The sequence below is a fragment of the Chinchilla lanigera genome, unplaced genomic scaffold, assembly GCF_000276665.1.
Source record: "Chinchilla lanigera isolate Chin_1 unplaced genomic scaffold, ChiLan1.0 scaffold00021, whole genome shotgun sequence".
Taxonomy (NCBI): Eukaryota; Metazoa; Chordata; class Mammalia; order Rodentia; family Chinchillidae; genus Chinchilla; species Chinchilla lanigera.
Window position 1 is genome coordinate 24137184 of NW_004955422.1, and position 17718 is coordinate 24154901.

Here is a 17718-nt window from a genome sequence, read left to right on the forward strand (position 1 = left end):
TGTTTCACTGACACCTATTAATCTTACATTGTTTTTCTCTGCTTCATCTTGCATCTTTTGGATTATTTACTGGTTCCTTGTTATTTTTAAGAGATACTTCCTTTCACGGTCATTAGCAGCAATGTTGTCTTCAAGTTCGGAAAGTCTATCTTCAGTCTTGTTCGAGTGGTTTTGCCAGTTTTCGATGGAAGTTTTAATTTCCTTGCTATCCATTTAAATGTTTCATACATTCGTTCTTTCCTATTGTTCATTCAAGATTTCCAGTTTTCTATGCTCCTCTATTTTCTCTTCTATGTCTTCTTTAGATGTACTAAGTAATTCTTTCATTACTGTTGTCATTTTTTACCTGAGAGATTATTTCTGACCTGATGTCTTGTAGGGCCTGATGGAGTTATTTCTTTATATGCTATCACTTCAGAAATTTCAGGTGTATGACTTCCAAGCTCTTCTGTGTTGATGTCTCCTGGACTTGTTCTGGGTGGGGTGGAAGTCTGAGATTGCACTTTGTTCCTTCATTTTGTCATTTTTGAAGATCCAGAGGTTTCCTAGCACTCAGCCTCAGTCCCCAGATAATGTGGGAGTAGCGGGTCAAGGACCCAAATTTCCCTGGTGTTGTGTGGCTCCCTTGATGGTGTGGGGGGTAGGGTGTGATTCTTGATGCTCCTGCAGCTGTTCGGGGCTCAGCTTGCCTCCCACTCAGGGGTTTCCAAAGCTGTCTGGATTTCAGCCCTGTTTGTACAAGAGTTTAGGACTGGGCAGGTCATGGTCATTGAGGTTTGAGACAGCTGGTTTCCATGCCAGTGGTGTGGTGAGCATGTGGTCACTGAAGCCTTGGAAACTGAAGTTCAGCTTGGCTCCCTTGAAGGTGTGTGTGGCGGGGCAAGTGGCCACCCAGGGCCCTGAAACTGGGGTTTCACCTGACACACACTGGTGGGAAGGGTGGGGGTGGTTCAGTGGTGTTCCTAAAGCTGCTTGGAGTTCAGCCCCACTTCTACAAACGTGCATGAGGTGGAAATAAGGTTGCAGTCACCAAAGCCTGAGATGCTGCCTGGGACCCTGCCTTGTTGCCACGCCAGTGGGGGAGGGGTGAAGGCACAGTCACTGAGGCTGCTGAAGCTGAGGTTCACCTGGGCTCCTCTGTGGGGGTCAGTAAGTGGCCTCCAAGGCCCCTGAAGTTGTTTGGGGCTCCATCTGGCTCCCACACTGGTAGGGGAGTGGTGGGGGCAGCTCACCGTTGCTCCAGAAGGTGTCTGAGTTTGATTTAGGCTCCTGTGAAGAGGGGCGGCAAATTGTCCCTCAGGCCCTTGAAGCTGTCTGGGGCTCTACCTGTCTCCCACACTGGTGGGAGACTCCCCACTTTTAAATTTTTTGTTTTAGGTTTTTTGTTTTTGGCAGTACTAGGGTCCACACCAGCACCTTTGAAATGAGCTACATTTTCAAGGTTGGGCTCACATTTAATGATCCTCCTGCCCCAGCCTTCCAGAGTGCTGTGACACAGGCATGTACTACCACCCCAGGCTTAATTATTTTGTAAACTGACTTAGGGAAGATTTTCTCCCATGTAAATTTTCTAATACACAAGAACTGGTACATACATTTGGAAGTTTTTATGTGGATTAGGCACAGTGGTCTGTTTGTGTTGTAATGAAAACAGATCACAAATACAACTCAACAGAGTAGGTATTTCTCACATAAAGTAAAAATGGAGAACTTTGGAAAGAGTTGGGAAGATCTGTTTCCTCCAACCAATTTCTTCTGTGTCAAATTTTGGTGGCATTCTACTACATATGGCTCACAAGACCATCAAAGGTGTCAGTTATACTTCAGTCCAAGTGGGTATAAGAAATTAGAAAGGATGTTATGAACAGTTGTGTTCTCATTGTTGTTGCCAGACTTGGTAATAATGTTCATGACATCTGTTTATATTCTCTTAAACAGAGCTCAATTACATGGGCCCAAACACATGAAAAGGAGACCGAGAAGTACAAGCTTTGTTGAAAAGGAAAAAAACAATGAAGTTTAGACAATATGCAGCCAGTCTCTGCTATACAGGATTACTCTCTTTTGTGAGTTTTGAGGTGCTTGCTAAGGTATGACTTTTTGCTGAAGGTTTTCCCACATTCATTACATTTATAGGGTTTCTCTCCAGTGTGGGTTCTCTGATGCGCAATGAGCTGTGACTTATACAAAAAGGTTTTAGCACATTCATTACATCGATAAGGCTTTTCCACTATATGGGTTTTCTGATGGGGTGTAAGCAGTGACTTATAGTAGAAAGATTTTCTACATTCCTTACATTCATAGCGTTTCTCACCTTTATGACTGCTCTGATGTAATATGAGGCCTGACTTCCGTTTGTAAGTTTTCTTACATTCCTTGCATTCATAGGGTTTCCCAATAGTGTGGGTTTCCAAATGGACAGTAAGTTGTGACTTCTCACGAAAAGACTTCCCACACTGTTCGCATTCATATGGTTTCACACCAGTGTGAATTCGCTGATGTGTGCGGAGATTTGATTTCCGGTAAAAGCTCTTCCCACATTCTTTACATTCATAAGGTCTGTCCCCTGTGTGAGTTCTCAAGTGTTCAACAAGGCATGACTTCTGGTAGAAAGTTTTTCTACATTCTTTACATTCATATTCCTTCTCATTTTTGTGAGTTTTTTCATGTCCATTTAGGTGTGACTTTGAGATGAAAGTTTTCCCACATTCATTACATTCATAGGGTTTCTCTCCAGTGTGTGTTCTCTTATGAACACTAAGACGTGACTTCTGGACAAAGGATTTTGTGCATTCATTACATCTATAAGGCTTTTCCCCTGTGTGACTTCTCTGATGGATTATAAGGGTTGATTTATGGCAGAAGGATTTCCTACATTCTTTACAATCATAGGGCTTCTCACCTTTATGTCTCCTCTGATGTAAAATGAGGCCTGCCTTGCGTGTATAACTTTTCTTACATTCTTTACATTTATAGGGATTCTCGATTTTATGACTTCTTAGATGTAAAATGAGGCTTAATTTCTCTGTATAAGTTTTTTTACATTCATTACATTCATATGGTTTCTCACCTATGTGAATTTTCTGATGTACAGTAAGTTGTGACTTCTCACGGAAAGACTTCCTACACTGTTCACATTCATATGGTTTCACACCTGTGTGAATCTTCTGATGCGTGCTGAGATTTGATTTACGGTAAAAACTTTTTCCACAGTCTTTACATTCATAGGGTCTGTCCCCTGTATGAGTTCTGAGGTGTTCAATAAGGCCTGATTTATGATTGAAAGTTTTTCTACATTGTTTACATTCATAGAGTTTCTCTGTTTGGTGAATTCTTTGATGTACAGTGAGGACTGACTTTTTGTAAAAAGTTTTCCCACATTCATTACATTCATGGGGTTTCTCTCCAGTGTGAGTTCTCTGGTGTTCACTGAGTTTTGACTTCTGGATATAAGTTTTTGTACATTCATTACATCCATAAGGCTTTTCCCCTGTGTGAATTCTTTGATGGATAATAAGGCGTGACTTAAACCTGAAAGATTTCTCACACTCATTACACGCATAGGGTTTTCTCACTCTGTGTATCTTCTGATGTATTATTAGATCTGACCTGGTTATGAAAGTTTTCTCACATTCACTACACTCATAGAATTTCTTCCCTAGCTCCACTTGCCAGTTCCTGGGATTAAACTTTTTATACAAAGTTTTCTTCTGTACCTGAGTTATCTCTTTATGAAGGATAGCTGATTTATAGGTTTTTCTATGTTTACTGTATTTACAGGCCTCTCCATTATGAATCTTATGTTTTAACATTGCCTCCCTACTGAATGTTTTCTCTTGTCTACTACCTTCAATGTCCTGCTGCCCTGTCTGTATTCCAGGATGTTGACTAAGATTATCTGAAACTCTCAGGAGTCTCCCAGTTGTTTTAACAGCCATAGACTTCTCTGTATCACACATCTCACCAGGCTCATCAGAAGGCATGTTTAGATGTATATCCAACTCCTCAGACATCAGTACTGAACAGTTTCTACTCTTCATAATCATTTTGGAAATATGGTTTGAATTCAAATTAGATATTTTCTCTAATTCACCAATCTCCACAGCTGATGTGTTACTGTTGATTACAAACTGCTGAAAATGTCTGTCTTGACTTTTCTGGTTTCTCTCAATTTGGTCATCTGTTTTCTTGAAATCTAAAATAAAATGAAAAATTACATATAAAGACAAATGTATGAATCATACCTAGGCATGTCTTCTGGAATGTTCATGTAATGGTAAAGAAGTTTCTCCCAGTCATGGTAACATGCAGTTTGAAAATATCAATGAGTATTGCTAATTTGAGTGTATAGGGTTTTTTTCACTACTGACTTAAGATAATAAATTACATTGATAGCATTTTAATATTAAATCCTATTTTCTTTGCATCTTTAATTTTTTTAACTCTTGAAGGAATCTGTGGCAAAAATATCCATCTACCACTCTGCTTAGTGCTTATGACCTATGATTATCTTCCTTGTTTTATCTTTTTTTTCTCTACTTTATTCTTAAAACAACGGTGGATGTCTTATACGGCTATTTTTTTCATTATTAAGCTTTAAAGATGACAAGATTTTCCTGCAGCTACCTGAGGACTAGTTGTCTGTTCCCTAAACAGGAACCATGTTTCAGGGACAGAATTTTGCATCTATCTTGTTCAGTCTTTATTTTTCCTTGGAGAACAGCTATAGTCATCTGGGTGATGTTTTTTTTTTTTTTTTTCAAATTAATAAATTTTTTGGCTATGCTAGAGTGCTTCCTTCACAATGCTAAAACAACATGTGCCCTCTGTTTCACCAAGAAACCCTGTTTCTTAGTATCCACCACCCTAGGTATGTCTCTGCTAACCTAAAGGATTTGGTTCTGCAATAGGCTATTCTCACTATTTTAAGAAGGTATTCTTCTTGTTCCTTCTGTGATAAACAGTGCTGCCATTCTCCTACCAAATCCTGGTACAAACATACTGCTTGGCATTTCATTGCTACTGAAACTATTATTCTCTAAAATAGAATTTCAGTTGTCTCCTGGTTTCATAGAAAAAAGGGTCTCATATATTTCTCATTTACTTTCCTGTTTTTTAGTAATTTGCAAAAGAGAAAAGTCCTAACTTCAAACTCCATTTCCAAATGAAAATCAGAACCATTCAACATGAAACACCTGGTTCACTTGCACTGGGGTGCAGAATCCTGGTTTCCCCCAAATCCAGGACAATCATTTTCCCAGCTTCTATGCTGGATTCTCTCCAGTTTCATGTTTTTTAATGTCATGTTACATACATCTCATTTCTGACCCGTTTTTATTTTCTTTTCAACTCTATAGGTGACCACCTCTATGGTTTTAAATAGCATTTTTAAACTATTAATTTTAAAACTTTTACCTTTAGTAATGATATCTAAATTTTTCACTCACCTGTACTAGAAAAATATGTCAAAATTGGAAGAGTCAAGTCAAACTGCCAAAATTAACTTAGAAATCCTCCTAAAACAGCCTTCTTTAACCATTCTTCCCAAGTTGTAACATCCTATTTCTTTCTCTCAGATTCTGGTTACATGTTGCTTGTGATTCTTATTCAACTACTTATCATACATTATTTCTTATTTCTCTCTTATTAGAATGTAAATTTTAAGAGAGAGGTACATTATTCTCACAGTTGCTTTGTTTAAAGAATAAAGGAAACACATGAATCAATTCTGAAAAAATACTCCATGAGAATGAAGGAAAAGAGTGTATCTGAGAATATTGGGAAACTGGAAAGAAAAACTCCTTAGAAAAGAAAGAAAATCAATTTTAGGTAACTCTAATATTGAACAAAATAAAATTTAAGAGGTTGCAAGCATGAACACCTTCCTTAAAAACTACGTAATAATGTGTTTGATGCATGTACATTAGCTATATCCTCAGGTCTAAAAACTACAGGAAGCATGGGTTAAAGCATGTCATCACTGCCAACAACTGCTAGGCTTTACAATTTCAGCTTCTGTGGCTAATATGCATAAACCAACCTGGGAGGATCTGGTTTGGGAGTCTGTCTACTATCCATGGCTCTGCTCCTTGCTCCAGCCTAAAGATCACATCAGGTTTGGTGATGCAGTTTCCTGTGAACAACAATGCAGGAGTTTACAAAACTACTGCATCAAGAAAGAAAGTTGTCTCTAAAGAAACTGTCTCTAAAGAAAGACAATTTCAACTTGGTTTGAGCTTTGTCCCAAAGAAGGGGCCATTCTCAATCTTTCAAATAGAAGGGTAACATTCACATTCTTCATGGACTGGAATCTTACATTTAAATCATACTAAACTTATGAATGGCTCCTATATTTACCAACAAAGAAAACATGTGGCTCCTGCGAGTTACTGTGGAGGTTTGCTCACCCAGTGACATCAGGTTGCTGTAGGTCTCCAACATCACGTCCTTGTACAGAGTCCTCTGAGCATCATCCAAGTTCTGCCACTCCTCCCAGGTGAAGTACACCACCACATCTTCAAATGACACCATGCCCTGGAATAGAACATTTCTCCTCAACCTAACTCATCAGCCCTGGGTCACCAGAATAGGAATCTGGCAATTTACCCTTTTATGTTTTATATGCATCTCACTTAAGGTGGAGCTTTCTTTTAGTCTATAAGGTGGGAGAAGAAAAAGAAAAGTAACCTACTAGTACTGACAATTACTACCAATACTATTACAAAATTTACCTTATATATCTAGAACCATCCTTGTTGCCCTAAAGATAAACATGGATAAATTCTGTGCTTCTAAAGCTGTTATAATCTGATATGAAGACACAGGTATGAATACATACCCAGAAAAATAAGTAAACAGACACAAGTTCAATGTATATTGGGATGACAAAGTTCTACTTTGTGATATGAGGTTGTACTTCACTGCCACACCAAGATATTTAGCTTTGCCATATAAACCACATGTCAGCATGAGTATGAGGGAAGAGAAGACACAAAGCAACAAACCACATTACCAAAATTTCACAGACCACCATGCCTAGGGTGAAGGCCTTGTGGCAGGATGAGATAAATGAACTCTTAAAGGAAACCTCTATTAAGTGATTCTAAATTTAAAACCTGAGCCAATTTCAAAAATAAAACATTTTATGTACTCATGTCTTTTAATCAAATTATACATTAACAACACATACATATGCTCCCAAAAGATTGTGCCAAACTATTGCTTGTGTATACCACACAGTGAACACTGCTACCTCCCTAGCAATAAGATGTAGGTAATGACACCCTTTAACAGTGGTGGCAAACCTGTGACACATGTGCAGTGGAGGACATGCAGAGTCCTCTGTGATGCTGTCATGAGTTGTATGAGGTTTCTTTTAAACTTAAACCTCAGTATTCAGGTTTAGTTGCAGTGTTGGCACTTTGGGATAAGTAAGTGGGTTCTGAGTTACAGTTTGAGGACTTGGTCTCTTAAAAGGTTTACCATCACTGTTCTATAAGAACTGTAGAATAGCAAAAAGGAGTTTAAGGAAAAACCGCTGGAATAGGAAATGGGGTTAGATTATCATCTGCACCAGGGCAGACAGGAGTAAATATCCATAATAGGGAAATAATTCTAAAAGAAAACATAGAAAAGTGAAAGCTGGAACAGAATATGGTATTAAGTTGATGAACAGAGTTTCATATGGGGTGTATGACCTCCACACTATATGCACAGAGATAGGTACTACTGCTGAAAGCGAAATTTAGAAAAAGGAAGAATAGAAAGGGCATAAATGGAAAGACTTGTATACATCTTAGTGGAAAGAACTGATGTCTCACATGTGGGATTTCCAACTAGGAACTAGATGTAATTCTGGAATTCAGGAGAGATGTCAGCAACAAATTAAAACTAAAGAGACTGAAAAATCAAAACTCTTCTTGGATCTGTAAGAGTAGGGATGACAAAGAGCAAACTGCTTCCCCAAAGACTGGAGAAACAGACTAGCAAACATAGGGAGTTTTGGTTTACAGGAACAGTGGCTCAGTAGCAGAAAACTTCATAGGAAACAGTGTTAGAGTAGGAAAAACTAAATTCTAACTGATGAACTTCTGGAGGCTCAAAGCAGACAACTCTCAGAGTTAAGAACACCAGGATACCCACTGCCACATCAGTGTGAAATTTATTTCCAGGAACTCAACCAGGCTTCCCACATAAATATTGGAGAATATATCTCTCCTCAGGAATCTACTTAGAGGAGAACAATTTGAAAGTTGCCACACTATTTTTTTTTTTTTTTTTGGTCTTTTTGAGACAGGGTCTCGCTATGCAGTTCAGGCTGCCCTTGAGCTCACTTTGTAGCCCAGGCTGGCCTCAAACTCTCAACGATCCTCCTGCCTCAGCCTCCCGAGTGCTCAGATTACACGGGTTCACCACCACGCCTGGCTACTTTGTTCTTAACAAGATAAACTGACCCTAACCTGCTGTAATATCGTCAAGGCCTAAAAAAAATGGGTGAATGGGTATTTTGACAGGAGCCACAGATAGCTCTAGCTTTCTGCAATGGAGAAGAAAAATGCCCAACTCTTGCTCATGTCAACCCTCTAAGGGAGGAGGGAAAAAAATAAATTGAAAACAACTGGAGAAGTTTAGAGTCTCAAGAACAAACTCACTAAAAGAATGAGACCTAATTATAAGACTACAGAAAACTTCTATTGGGACCTGAATATTTATGTTCCCAATCCAAATCCCTATGGTGAAAGCTAATCTCCTACTTACTAGAGTTAAGAGATGAGTCTTTGGGAAACAGAGGCACCCCATGACTGAGATTAGTGCTCTTACAAGAGACTAAAGTAAGCTTCTTTGTTCCTTCCATTATGTGTGAAAATAAAGCAGACAACATCCATGGGAACCAGGTCCACACCAGACAATAAATCTCCTGGTTACTTGATCTTAAGACTTCAGAAGTATAAACAACAAACTTTATTGGTTTATAAATTATCCACTCTAAAATATTTTGTTGTACTAGCTTGAGCAGACCCAGAAAGTAACCTATTTGTATGTTAACCTTGTATCCCTCAATCTGGGCATAATCACTGATTAGAAGTTTTTTTAATGATCTAGCACAGAACAGAATGCAGGTTACCAGGATCTGAGGTTAAAAGGAATGGCAAGGTGTTGGCTAAAAACCACAAAATATGGCATATGAAGTACAGCATGTATAAATCCCTGGTATGTAATGTACAAAATAGAACATGTAATTAATAATATTGTACTATATGTATAAATATACATTAATCAGATTTTATTGTATATTTTAACATGTCAAATATTTCTCATGTAAAATGGTATTAGCGTATTATCACATACAAAAAAAAGGAGGAAACTTCTGGAGGGGCCGGTTATAGCTGTGAAACTTAAAATATTCAGGAAGATAGCAGAAGAGAAGTAGCTTTTGTCTGACCCTGTGACTGAGAAGAATCAGCACAACAAAGGAGAAACTATATTCCAGGTGAGAAAAGTGAGAACAAGTCTGGGAACAAATAAACAAATGAGTAGAAACCTCAACAGCATAGGGAATCCAAAATGAAATGCAGAGAACGTTACTGGGTGATTCATAGGTACAGCCTGGCTTCCGGGATCATGGGTGGGAAACCTAATGCCACAAGTGTAAGGTAAGCTGGGAGCATAATCAACCCAATCTGAACAAATGCCTGGTAGTCTATCTGCAAGAGAAATCCACAGTGCATATAAGCCTTAATCCAATCTGGGGGTTTGGTTTGAGAGTGACACCACCTATGCACTAAGCCTAACATTAAGCTTAAAGGAGAAAGCTATCATACAGTTCAGGGAACTCTTAAAGGCCATCATAAGACTATTCCTGCTATTAAGGACTACACTTCTGTAAGGGTTGGAAGGTACACAGTGATCATAACTCAGTGTCCACGTGGACATTATACTGTATTGCCTGTGAGAGAAGGCCATGCTAGACAGTCTTGGCTAAGTGAAGTGTCTGAGAGATTTGAGCAGCAAGGGAGCACAGGATCTGATGAAGAAGGGAAGTGAGAGTACAGCAGTCAGTGGTGGAGCAAAACCAGTGGTGTGGTGTTGAGAGAAGCCAGGTTAGAGAGCACTGAGACAGAAACTGGGAGATCATGTGGTTCCCAAGGCACCCCCCTTTCAGTGAACAACTCAGTAGTTTGACAGCTCCTCTACCTTTGAGTGTTTTTCAGGGCCATACTGCAAAGGTTGGGATATCTGCACTGCCTCAGGCTGTACAGTCTTGACTCACCCAGGCTGAAAATATGCCCAACCAAAGCAATCCTGAGCAAAAAAAAAAGTAATCCTGGGGTCATCAAAATACCTGACTGGAAAATGTATTACAGAGCCACAGTAACAAAAATAACATCATATTAGCATAAAAACAGACAAGTAGACCACTGGAATAGAATAGAGGACTCAGAAGTAAACCCACACATACATAGCCATCTGATTATGGACAAAGGTACCAAAAAATGTAAGTTGAAGGAAAGACTGCCTTTAACCAGTGGTGTGAGGAAAACTGGATATCCACACGTAGGAAGATAAAGTGAGATGTTTCTTTCACCCTGTACAAAAAATCAACTAAAAATGGATCAAAGATCTTAAAGTAAGACATAACACTTTGAAAACACAAAGGAAAATACAAGCAAAACACTTCAAGATATTAGCTCAGACAAAGATTTCCTGAATAGGACTTCACTTGCTCAGGAAATAAGGGAACAATTCACAATTGGGATTGTATCACATTAAAAACTTCTACATGGCAAAGAAAACAATAAACAGTGAAGACACAACATACTGAATGACAGAAAACTTTTGTCATATATATCCAGAATATACAAACTCAAAAATGTAAATAAAACATGTAATCCAATGAATAAATGGGCAAATGATCTAACCAACACTTCTCAAAAGAAACACAAATGGTCAATAAACATGAAAAAGTGCTAAACATCTTTAGCCATTAGGGCAATGCTAATTAAAACTACCATAAGATTCCATCTCTCTCTGGTCTGTATGGCTGGAGAGGATGTGGAGGGAAAAGAACCTTGATACACTGATGTATTGAAATGTAAATTAGACAGTCAATATAGAAAACAGTATTGAGGCTCCTTTAAAAACTAAAACTAGCACTACTACACAATCCAGCTATATCACTCTTAGACATATACCCAAGGGAAACAAAGTCACCATACATAAGAGATACCTACCCACACAAATTTAGAGAGGCACTATTTATAATAGCCAACTTATGGAATCAACCCATGCACTGAGTAAAGAAATATGGTATATATACACTACGCAGTATTTACCCATAATGAATGAATGAAAAGTTAGTTGCAGGAAAATGGATGAAACCAGAAGGAATCATGTCAAGTGAAATCAACGATACAGAAAGGCAGGTATCACATGTTTGCTTTATAAGAAAAAATATAAATAACTAAAAATGAAGAAGATCTGAAAGTAGAAGGGGGGCTAATAGGAAAGGAAAAGGGGATGGGGATGTGAGTAGAAAGAGTAGATTTTAACAAAGTGCAACATAGGTAAGAAAACCCAATATAAATTAGTAAGAAAAAATTTAAAAAGGATTTTTAAAAAGTGAAATGTTCAGTTAATCAAGATGTTACTTTTCATTTTAAACCAATTTTTAACTATAATTCTAGCCCATAAACAAATATAACTGATGCACACATACCTTTCTCCCTACTCATTTTAACCAGCTATCTAAAGTAGGAGTATTAAATCTTTAAATGTTTTCAAAAATGCAACAGGTATTTTTGAATTATGAACATACAATTAAAAATAGAACTAAAAGGGGCTGGGGATTTAGCTCAGTGGCACAGAGCCTGCCTGGAAAGCACAAGGTTGTGAGTTCGACTCCTGGTACTGGAAAAAAACCAAAAAACCAAAACTAAAAACAAAAACAAAACCTACAAAAAAAGAATGAAACTTATATAAGGGTAAAAGTTATACATCAATGCTTCTTGATGTATTACTTTGCATATCTTTTTATGACTCTTGTTCATACATATTCCAACTAATTCCTCTATACCTTCTCATTGTGGACTACTAAGGATGTCACCATACATGCTAGCTGAAAGCACAGTTCACCAAGACCAAACCTCATCACCCAATAAACATACCTTTGAGGTGTTTTGTTTTGTTAACACCAAAGAACTTCTCTCCTTACACTGGAATTTTATGCAGATAATAGAGTAAAAGGAAAACAATAAACAAAGAGGAGTAGCAAAACCTGACACCAGATGAAATGAGACCTGAGAAGGGAGGAGTTCACAGGAAAAAAAACCCATTTTAGTGATTTGGATCACTAGCTGGAGGGTGGCAGTAACACTAAAAGGGAAGAAAGGACAATAGGGTTTTCACTTGGGATTTGCTGATCTTAAGATGCTTTTTGGATAGCTACAAAGAACTGATGTCTAAAGGGCAAGAAGAAGTCTATCCTGGAGAGAAATAAATAGGAGTGTCAAACCAAAGAGAGCTGAACTAAACAAACAGAATTGCAGATTATGATGGATGGAACATATGGATGGCCTTTGTTAGCAACAAGAAAGCAGAATAATTCAGTAAAAAAGAGAAGCCATCAGCAACAACATAATAAAAACTACCCACAGAATAATTTTTGGAGGATTGTGACTAGTAGTTTCAAATATGGCAGACGATTCATTAAGGCAAAGCCTAAAGAACAATTATTGTATCTATGTCTTTAGGTTACTGGTGAGCTTAGAAGAAATCAGAGTATTCACTGAGTGAATTAAAATGCAAATGAGCAGTGGGAATTTGCCAGGAAATACAACTTTATATATTGTACTATACACACTGCACATACAAGTGAACTGAGAAAAATGTATGGTTACTTAAAAGACCCATGCTTGATAAAATCCTACCAACATTCCAGGTTTTATCTGGAGTTAAGCTCAAAAGCAGTCTGGGACCATGCCAGTTGAGCAACTCCAGAAAAATTTATGTAATAAATTGTACTTGGGGCTGGGGATTTAGCTCAGCAGCACAGCGCCTGCCTGGCAAGCTCGAGGTCATGAGTTTGATTCCTGGTACCAGAAAGAAAAACCAAAAAATAAATAAATGAATAGATAAATTGTGCTTTACCTCCTGGTAACTCTATAGCAAAATGCCAAGGGTTTTTTTTCCAGGTTGGTAGTGACAAACATTCTAGTGTATTATCTATGTATCCACATAAGACAGTAGTTCAGACTGACACCAGCAAGTTTTCATGTCCCATGAAAACTTAGCATGTTTTCCTCTCCAGTTCCATTCATCATGTAACAAACATGCCTTACTTTCTGTCACCATAGCAGAAAGACCACAGATTAATATGCCCTCCAACTGCTCCATGCTAAGATCTTGTAACACACCTGTATTGATATGCCAACTTGATCCCATTATGTTCACTTCCTTGAAGCTGAGGTTTACTATTTCTACTTTTCCATTTCAATTTTTGGGCCTCATAAGACTCATAAATTCAATATAAAACAAAAGGAAGAATAAATAAACAAAAAAACTCCTGGGAAACTTTTTTGTTGCTCACGCAAAGCATGGAGAGCTCTGGAAGCACAGATGGGAGAGAAGGCAAATGGAGTGGATTAAGGAGAGAACTGGTGTAGCTTGGTCTCCCCAAAACATTTCTACATATTAATTGGAAAAGATTTTAAAAATTATTTAACTAATTAGATACATAGACATATTGTACCTACTTGTTTAGCAGTGATTAATGTTACATAGAGATGCATTTACAATTTAAGCCAAAGAAAAAAGTGTTACGTTTTCACTAAAATTACCTTTATGGAAATTAATTTGGACTATATAAACTATTTCTTGCCAATCTGAGAATCCACAGTGGATACCATCTGATTAATTCCAGTAAAACACATTCTGCTGTTCTATAACTAAACATCACGGAAAGTGTACTCCTTGCAAAAGTATTTCCTGTGTACACTGTATATTTCCTGGAGTACACTGTTCTATTAATGCTTCCCAAAGATAGCTCTGCCTTTCAATCCTTATATGGTATGTTCTGACAACAAATTGGGCTCTGTCAGTTGACCCGCTTTGGTCAATGGGCTATTAGAAAATGTGATGCAAATATCAGTTTGAAAAGTGCTTGATCGCTAGCACTTGCCTCCTTAGATATATATAGTCTTACTGACGAGGAAAGCCTCATCTGTGATCCTAGAAACACCAGCACAGAAACTGCTCAGGTAAACACACTCCAAAACAGAGGTCCACAGAATTTTGAAGAGATAGTGTTCCTCACTTTGATTTTACATGAAACATGCTGATATAGTTAAGCCAGGAGAACTCAATGTTTTTAATGAAATTAACATGCGGGAGAGTCTTAAATCACAACAACATACCTAAATTTTCAAAAGCACAATCCACTGGAGGACTCTCAGGTGAGATTGCTGGTTCTGAGACAACTGTCTGCACATCAGTAAACTATGTCTTAAATTGCTTGTATCATAAACAATCTGTTTAAAAAAAATAAAAAGGGTTTGTTACTTATAAGTGAACCTTGTAGTGCATTTACATTTTCAGACACTGGTTTGAAGTTGAAGTGTGATGCAGTCTAATCCCACCATTTTTAATACAGTAAAATAGGACCCTAAAATTGTCTGCAGAATTTATGATTTCGAAGAACAATTTAATGATATTAAGTGGGAAACATTTGTGTTATCTCAGCTTTGAAAGCCAAATAATTTGCAGAAAGTGTTGAAATAAAATAACAACAGAAATATTTAAGGCAGGTGTGTGCAACTCAAAGCCTATGGGCCACATTCGGCCAGAGATCATAAACATTACCTGATATTTAGTGATAGTGTGAAATGGAACATTGTACAAGAGGGTGAAATGCAGTGCTAACTCTGCCTGTGTGCCACAGTCCATCAAATCCTTTCCTGCATGTATCAGACATTACTTATGTATGTGTGATGTGGTAAGTAAATGCACTGATAATTACTAATAATAGTACCTAGCTATACGTAAGCTTGCCTGTAAGGACAGGTATTTATTGTTACTAAGCAGATATGTAAGTTTTCCTTTAATTATTAAACTTGGGCTTTTTATTTTGTAAATTAATTTAATAAATTAAAATATAAAAAATAAAGGAAGTATTATTACTTATACACATTAACTATCTTATGTATTTTTTTATGTGGCCCAAGACAAACCCTCTTCACTCAGTGCACCCCAGGGAAGTCAAAAGGTTAGACACCCATTGTTTAATGTAAAGTATTTTAAAGCAATGTTGGTCTAAATTGACTTCATTTTAGCAACTCCCTTTATTTCTTTCTCCCCCTTCCTCTCCCCACTCTCTCTTTCTGGTAGTACTGGGGATGGAACCCAGAGCATGAATACTGAGATATATCCAAAGGTGTTATTTTACTTTTTATTTTGAGGCAGTCTTGCTAAGTCACTAAATTGCCAGGTTGGTCTCAAACTTGCAATCTTCCTGCCTTTCCCAGAGTGTTAGGATTACAAGCACACATGCCTGTAAAAATTACAGTGGAAAAATTACAATGGAAAGAAGACTTGTTTTGACATAAGTGTGGTAAAATGGTAACACTGGCCAACATATCAAGGCGTCTGAAATATAAACCATGAGACCTCAACCAACTAATCTCCTAAAATCTATTTTTTTCCCATTTTCTTTATAAATATAACAATATCTTGGCATTCTCTTCTTGAACTAGAGGAAGACTGATCAGAATACAATGAGTATCACACATCTCAGGATGTCAAATTTCGTGGCAGACTATGTTTCAGAGAGCTCAGACCACATAAACAAGATGTAACAATACCAGCGTGTGCGGAAAGCACTGTAAATAGACCTTCTCGCCTGTGACAGTTTGTTTCCATTCCAGACCCTACACCTTCAAGCCCTCTCCAAAAAGTACCATGTCCTACACCCTTGCCTATCCTTCTCAGCCCAGCTCATCCCTCCCTTGCGAATGCTGGTCCAAGCCTGCCAATATCACACAGACTAAGGTAGTTATTCGACAAGCTACTCTCAACCAAACGCATGTATACTACAGTAGGGTCAGTCATTGGTTGGGCTGTGCAAAGTCGGAAGCTTCCTCTTTTTGGGACACTCCAGCCTCTGCTCTACAGCGCTACTAAGCAGGGACAGGAGTTCTTTCAGGTGGAATTCCTGTCCATGCGGCGCCCTTCTTCAAACTTTGTATCATCTCCTTTATTTCAAAGAAAATGGGACCATCATCTCCTACTCGATCTCCCCTGTAGAACTCACTGTCCCTGGATACCAGGTCCTGTATAAACTTCTGCAAATTCAAACTAGGAATTCTGGGGCTGGGGATTTAGCTCAGTGGCAAAGCGCCTGCCTGGCAAGCGCAAGGTCGTGAGTTCGGTTCCCGGTACCGGAGAAAAACCAAAAAAAAAAAAAAAAAAAAAAAAAAAAAAAAAAAAAAAAAAAAAAAAAAAAAAAAATCAAACTAGGAATTCTAGCCAAGCTAATATTAATGGAGTGCAGGAGCACAAAACCCCAGAAATATTACTGCTACACAGCAAGACTTGATCTATCTACACTTGAGCAGGAATTCCTGCGAGTCGAGGAAATGGGCCATTTCGCTAGTAGGGTTAATTCACGCATTTTACCGAGGGGTACGCAGACGTCACATAAAGAGTAACAGGATCCTGCTGTACCCGAGCTGGAATAAGAACTCACTGCCCCCAGCTCGCGCAGTCGGCACACTGTCCCCGGGAACTCCCCCACCCGAACCAGCTTCGATGCACCTGGGAGCACGTCTTCTGCCAAAGCAATCCCGAAGAGCAAGGCTGAAAAGGACTTTTCTGCAGCACTGGACCCGTGGACCGGCCTCGTGTCGCCTCCAAACCCAGCTCGGACCCATGGCCCGCACCTTCACGTCAGGTTCCGCTGCCCTGAAGTACACCATTTCTGCTTCCCCCACATAGGTGGACACCTGTCTTGCTCCCCTGGATTCCCAGAGCCCCGCTCACTCCTCTTTAATCCTTCCACCAACCTTCACAGCCACAAAGTCCAACTCCAGAGAGAATGGAGAGGGAAGCTGAATTTCCGCTAAAAGGCGGAAATGGCACAGTGGCGCACGCGCAGAAGGAATACAAAAAAACAGCCGTTCCCAAGGCCCTGGGCTGGTGACGTCATTAGATGGAGACTACAATTCCCAGAAGACGTTGCGCCAGCAGCTGGCTCAGAAGGAGGATGAATTTATCTTCCCAGTAGCGAGTCCTTTCTAAGAGAGTAGGTTCTGCTCAACTCAGAGGGGTCTCTCTCCTAACTTTACAGGGACCTGGAATTCCGCTTCTTTCAAGTCCTGATTTGACAGTCTGACACATGGAAAACTGGGGAAACTCGAATGTGTCCTAATTACTCAATGACTCTTATTTGTTTTTTGTTTGTTTTTTAAGTTCTTATATAGGTATTGCAGCCATAGAACCCATGCCCTTTTTTGGTGTTATGTTTTGCTTTGATTTGCATGGAAGAAAAAAAAAAAGAAGGAAAACAGGGAGAGAGGGAGGAAGAGAGGGAGTGAAGATAGGCACTTTTTTGATAATCCCGTTGTGAACTACACAAAGAACTACACTAACTGATCAGTTTTACTGCATGGAATTAAAAATTTGTGCAAGATTGTCAAGATAATGAAAAGACAAGCACAGATAGAAAAT

The 17718-nt window shown here is 38.7% G+C and overlaps 1 protein-coding gene across 2 annotated transcripts; it reads right to left on the reverse strand.

The window, feature by feature from the left end:
* Positions 1 to 1592: 1592 nt before the first annotated feature.
* On the reverse strand, positions 1593 to 17140 carry LOC102013941 (zinc finger protein 717-like). Of its 2 annotated transcripts, none has more exons than XM_005384707.2 (5): positions 17055 to 17140; positions 14412 to 14525; positions 6408 to 6534; positions 6041 to 6133; positions 1593 to 4195 (listed from the first exon to the last, which is right to left on the reverse strand). In XM_005384707.2, exons 3-5 carry the CDS (start codon positions 6529 to 6531, stop codon positions 2055 to 2057), a joined length of 2358 nt encoding a protein of 785 aa, XP_005384764.1. In that variant the 5' UTR covers positions 6532 to 6534; positions 14412 to 14525; positions 17055 to 17140; the 3' UTR covers positions 1593 to 2054. The 2 variants fall into 2 exon arrangements, with proteins under 2 accessions (XP_005384764.1, XP_005384765.1); XM_005384708.2 differs by having other exon boundaries at positions 16807 to 17131.
* Positions 17141 to 17718: the final 578 nt, after the last annotated feature.

Excerpts from the sequence above, each read along its gene's own strand:
- LOC102013941 (XM_005384707.2), bottom strand. The coding sequence starts at position 6,531 with ATGGTGTCATTTGAAGATGTGGTGGTGTACTTCACCTGGGAGGAGTGG. Across the intron at positions 6,134-6,407 it reads CAGCAACCTGATGTCACTGG|GAAACTGCATCACCAAACCT; the intron begins GTGAGCAAACCT and ends TGTTGTTCACAG. Across the intron at positions 4,196-6,040 it reads CCCAAACCAGATCCTCCCAG|ATTTCAAGAAAACAGATGAC; the intron begins GTTGGTTTATGC and ends ATTTTATTTTAG.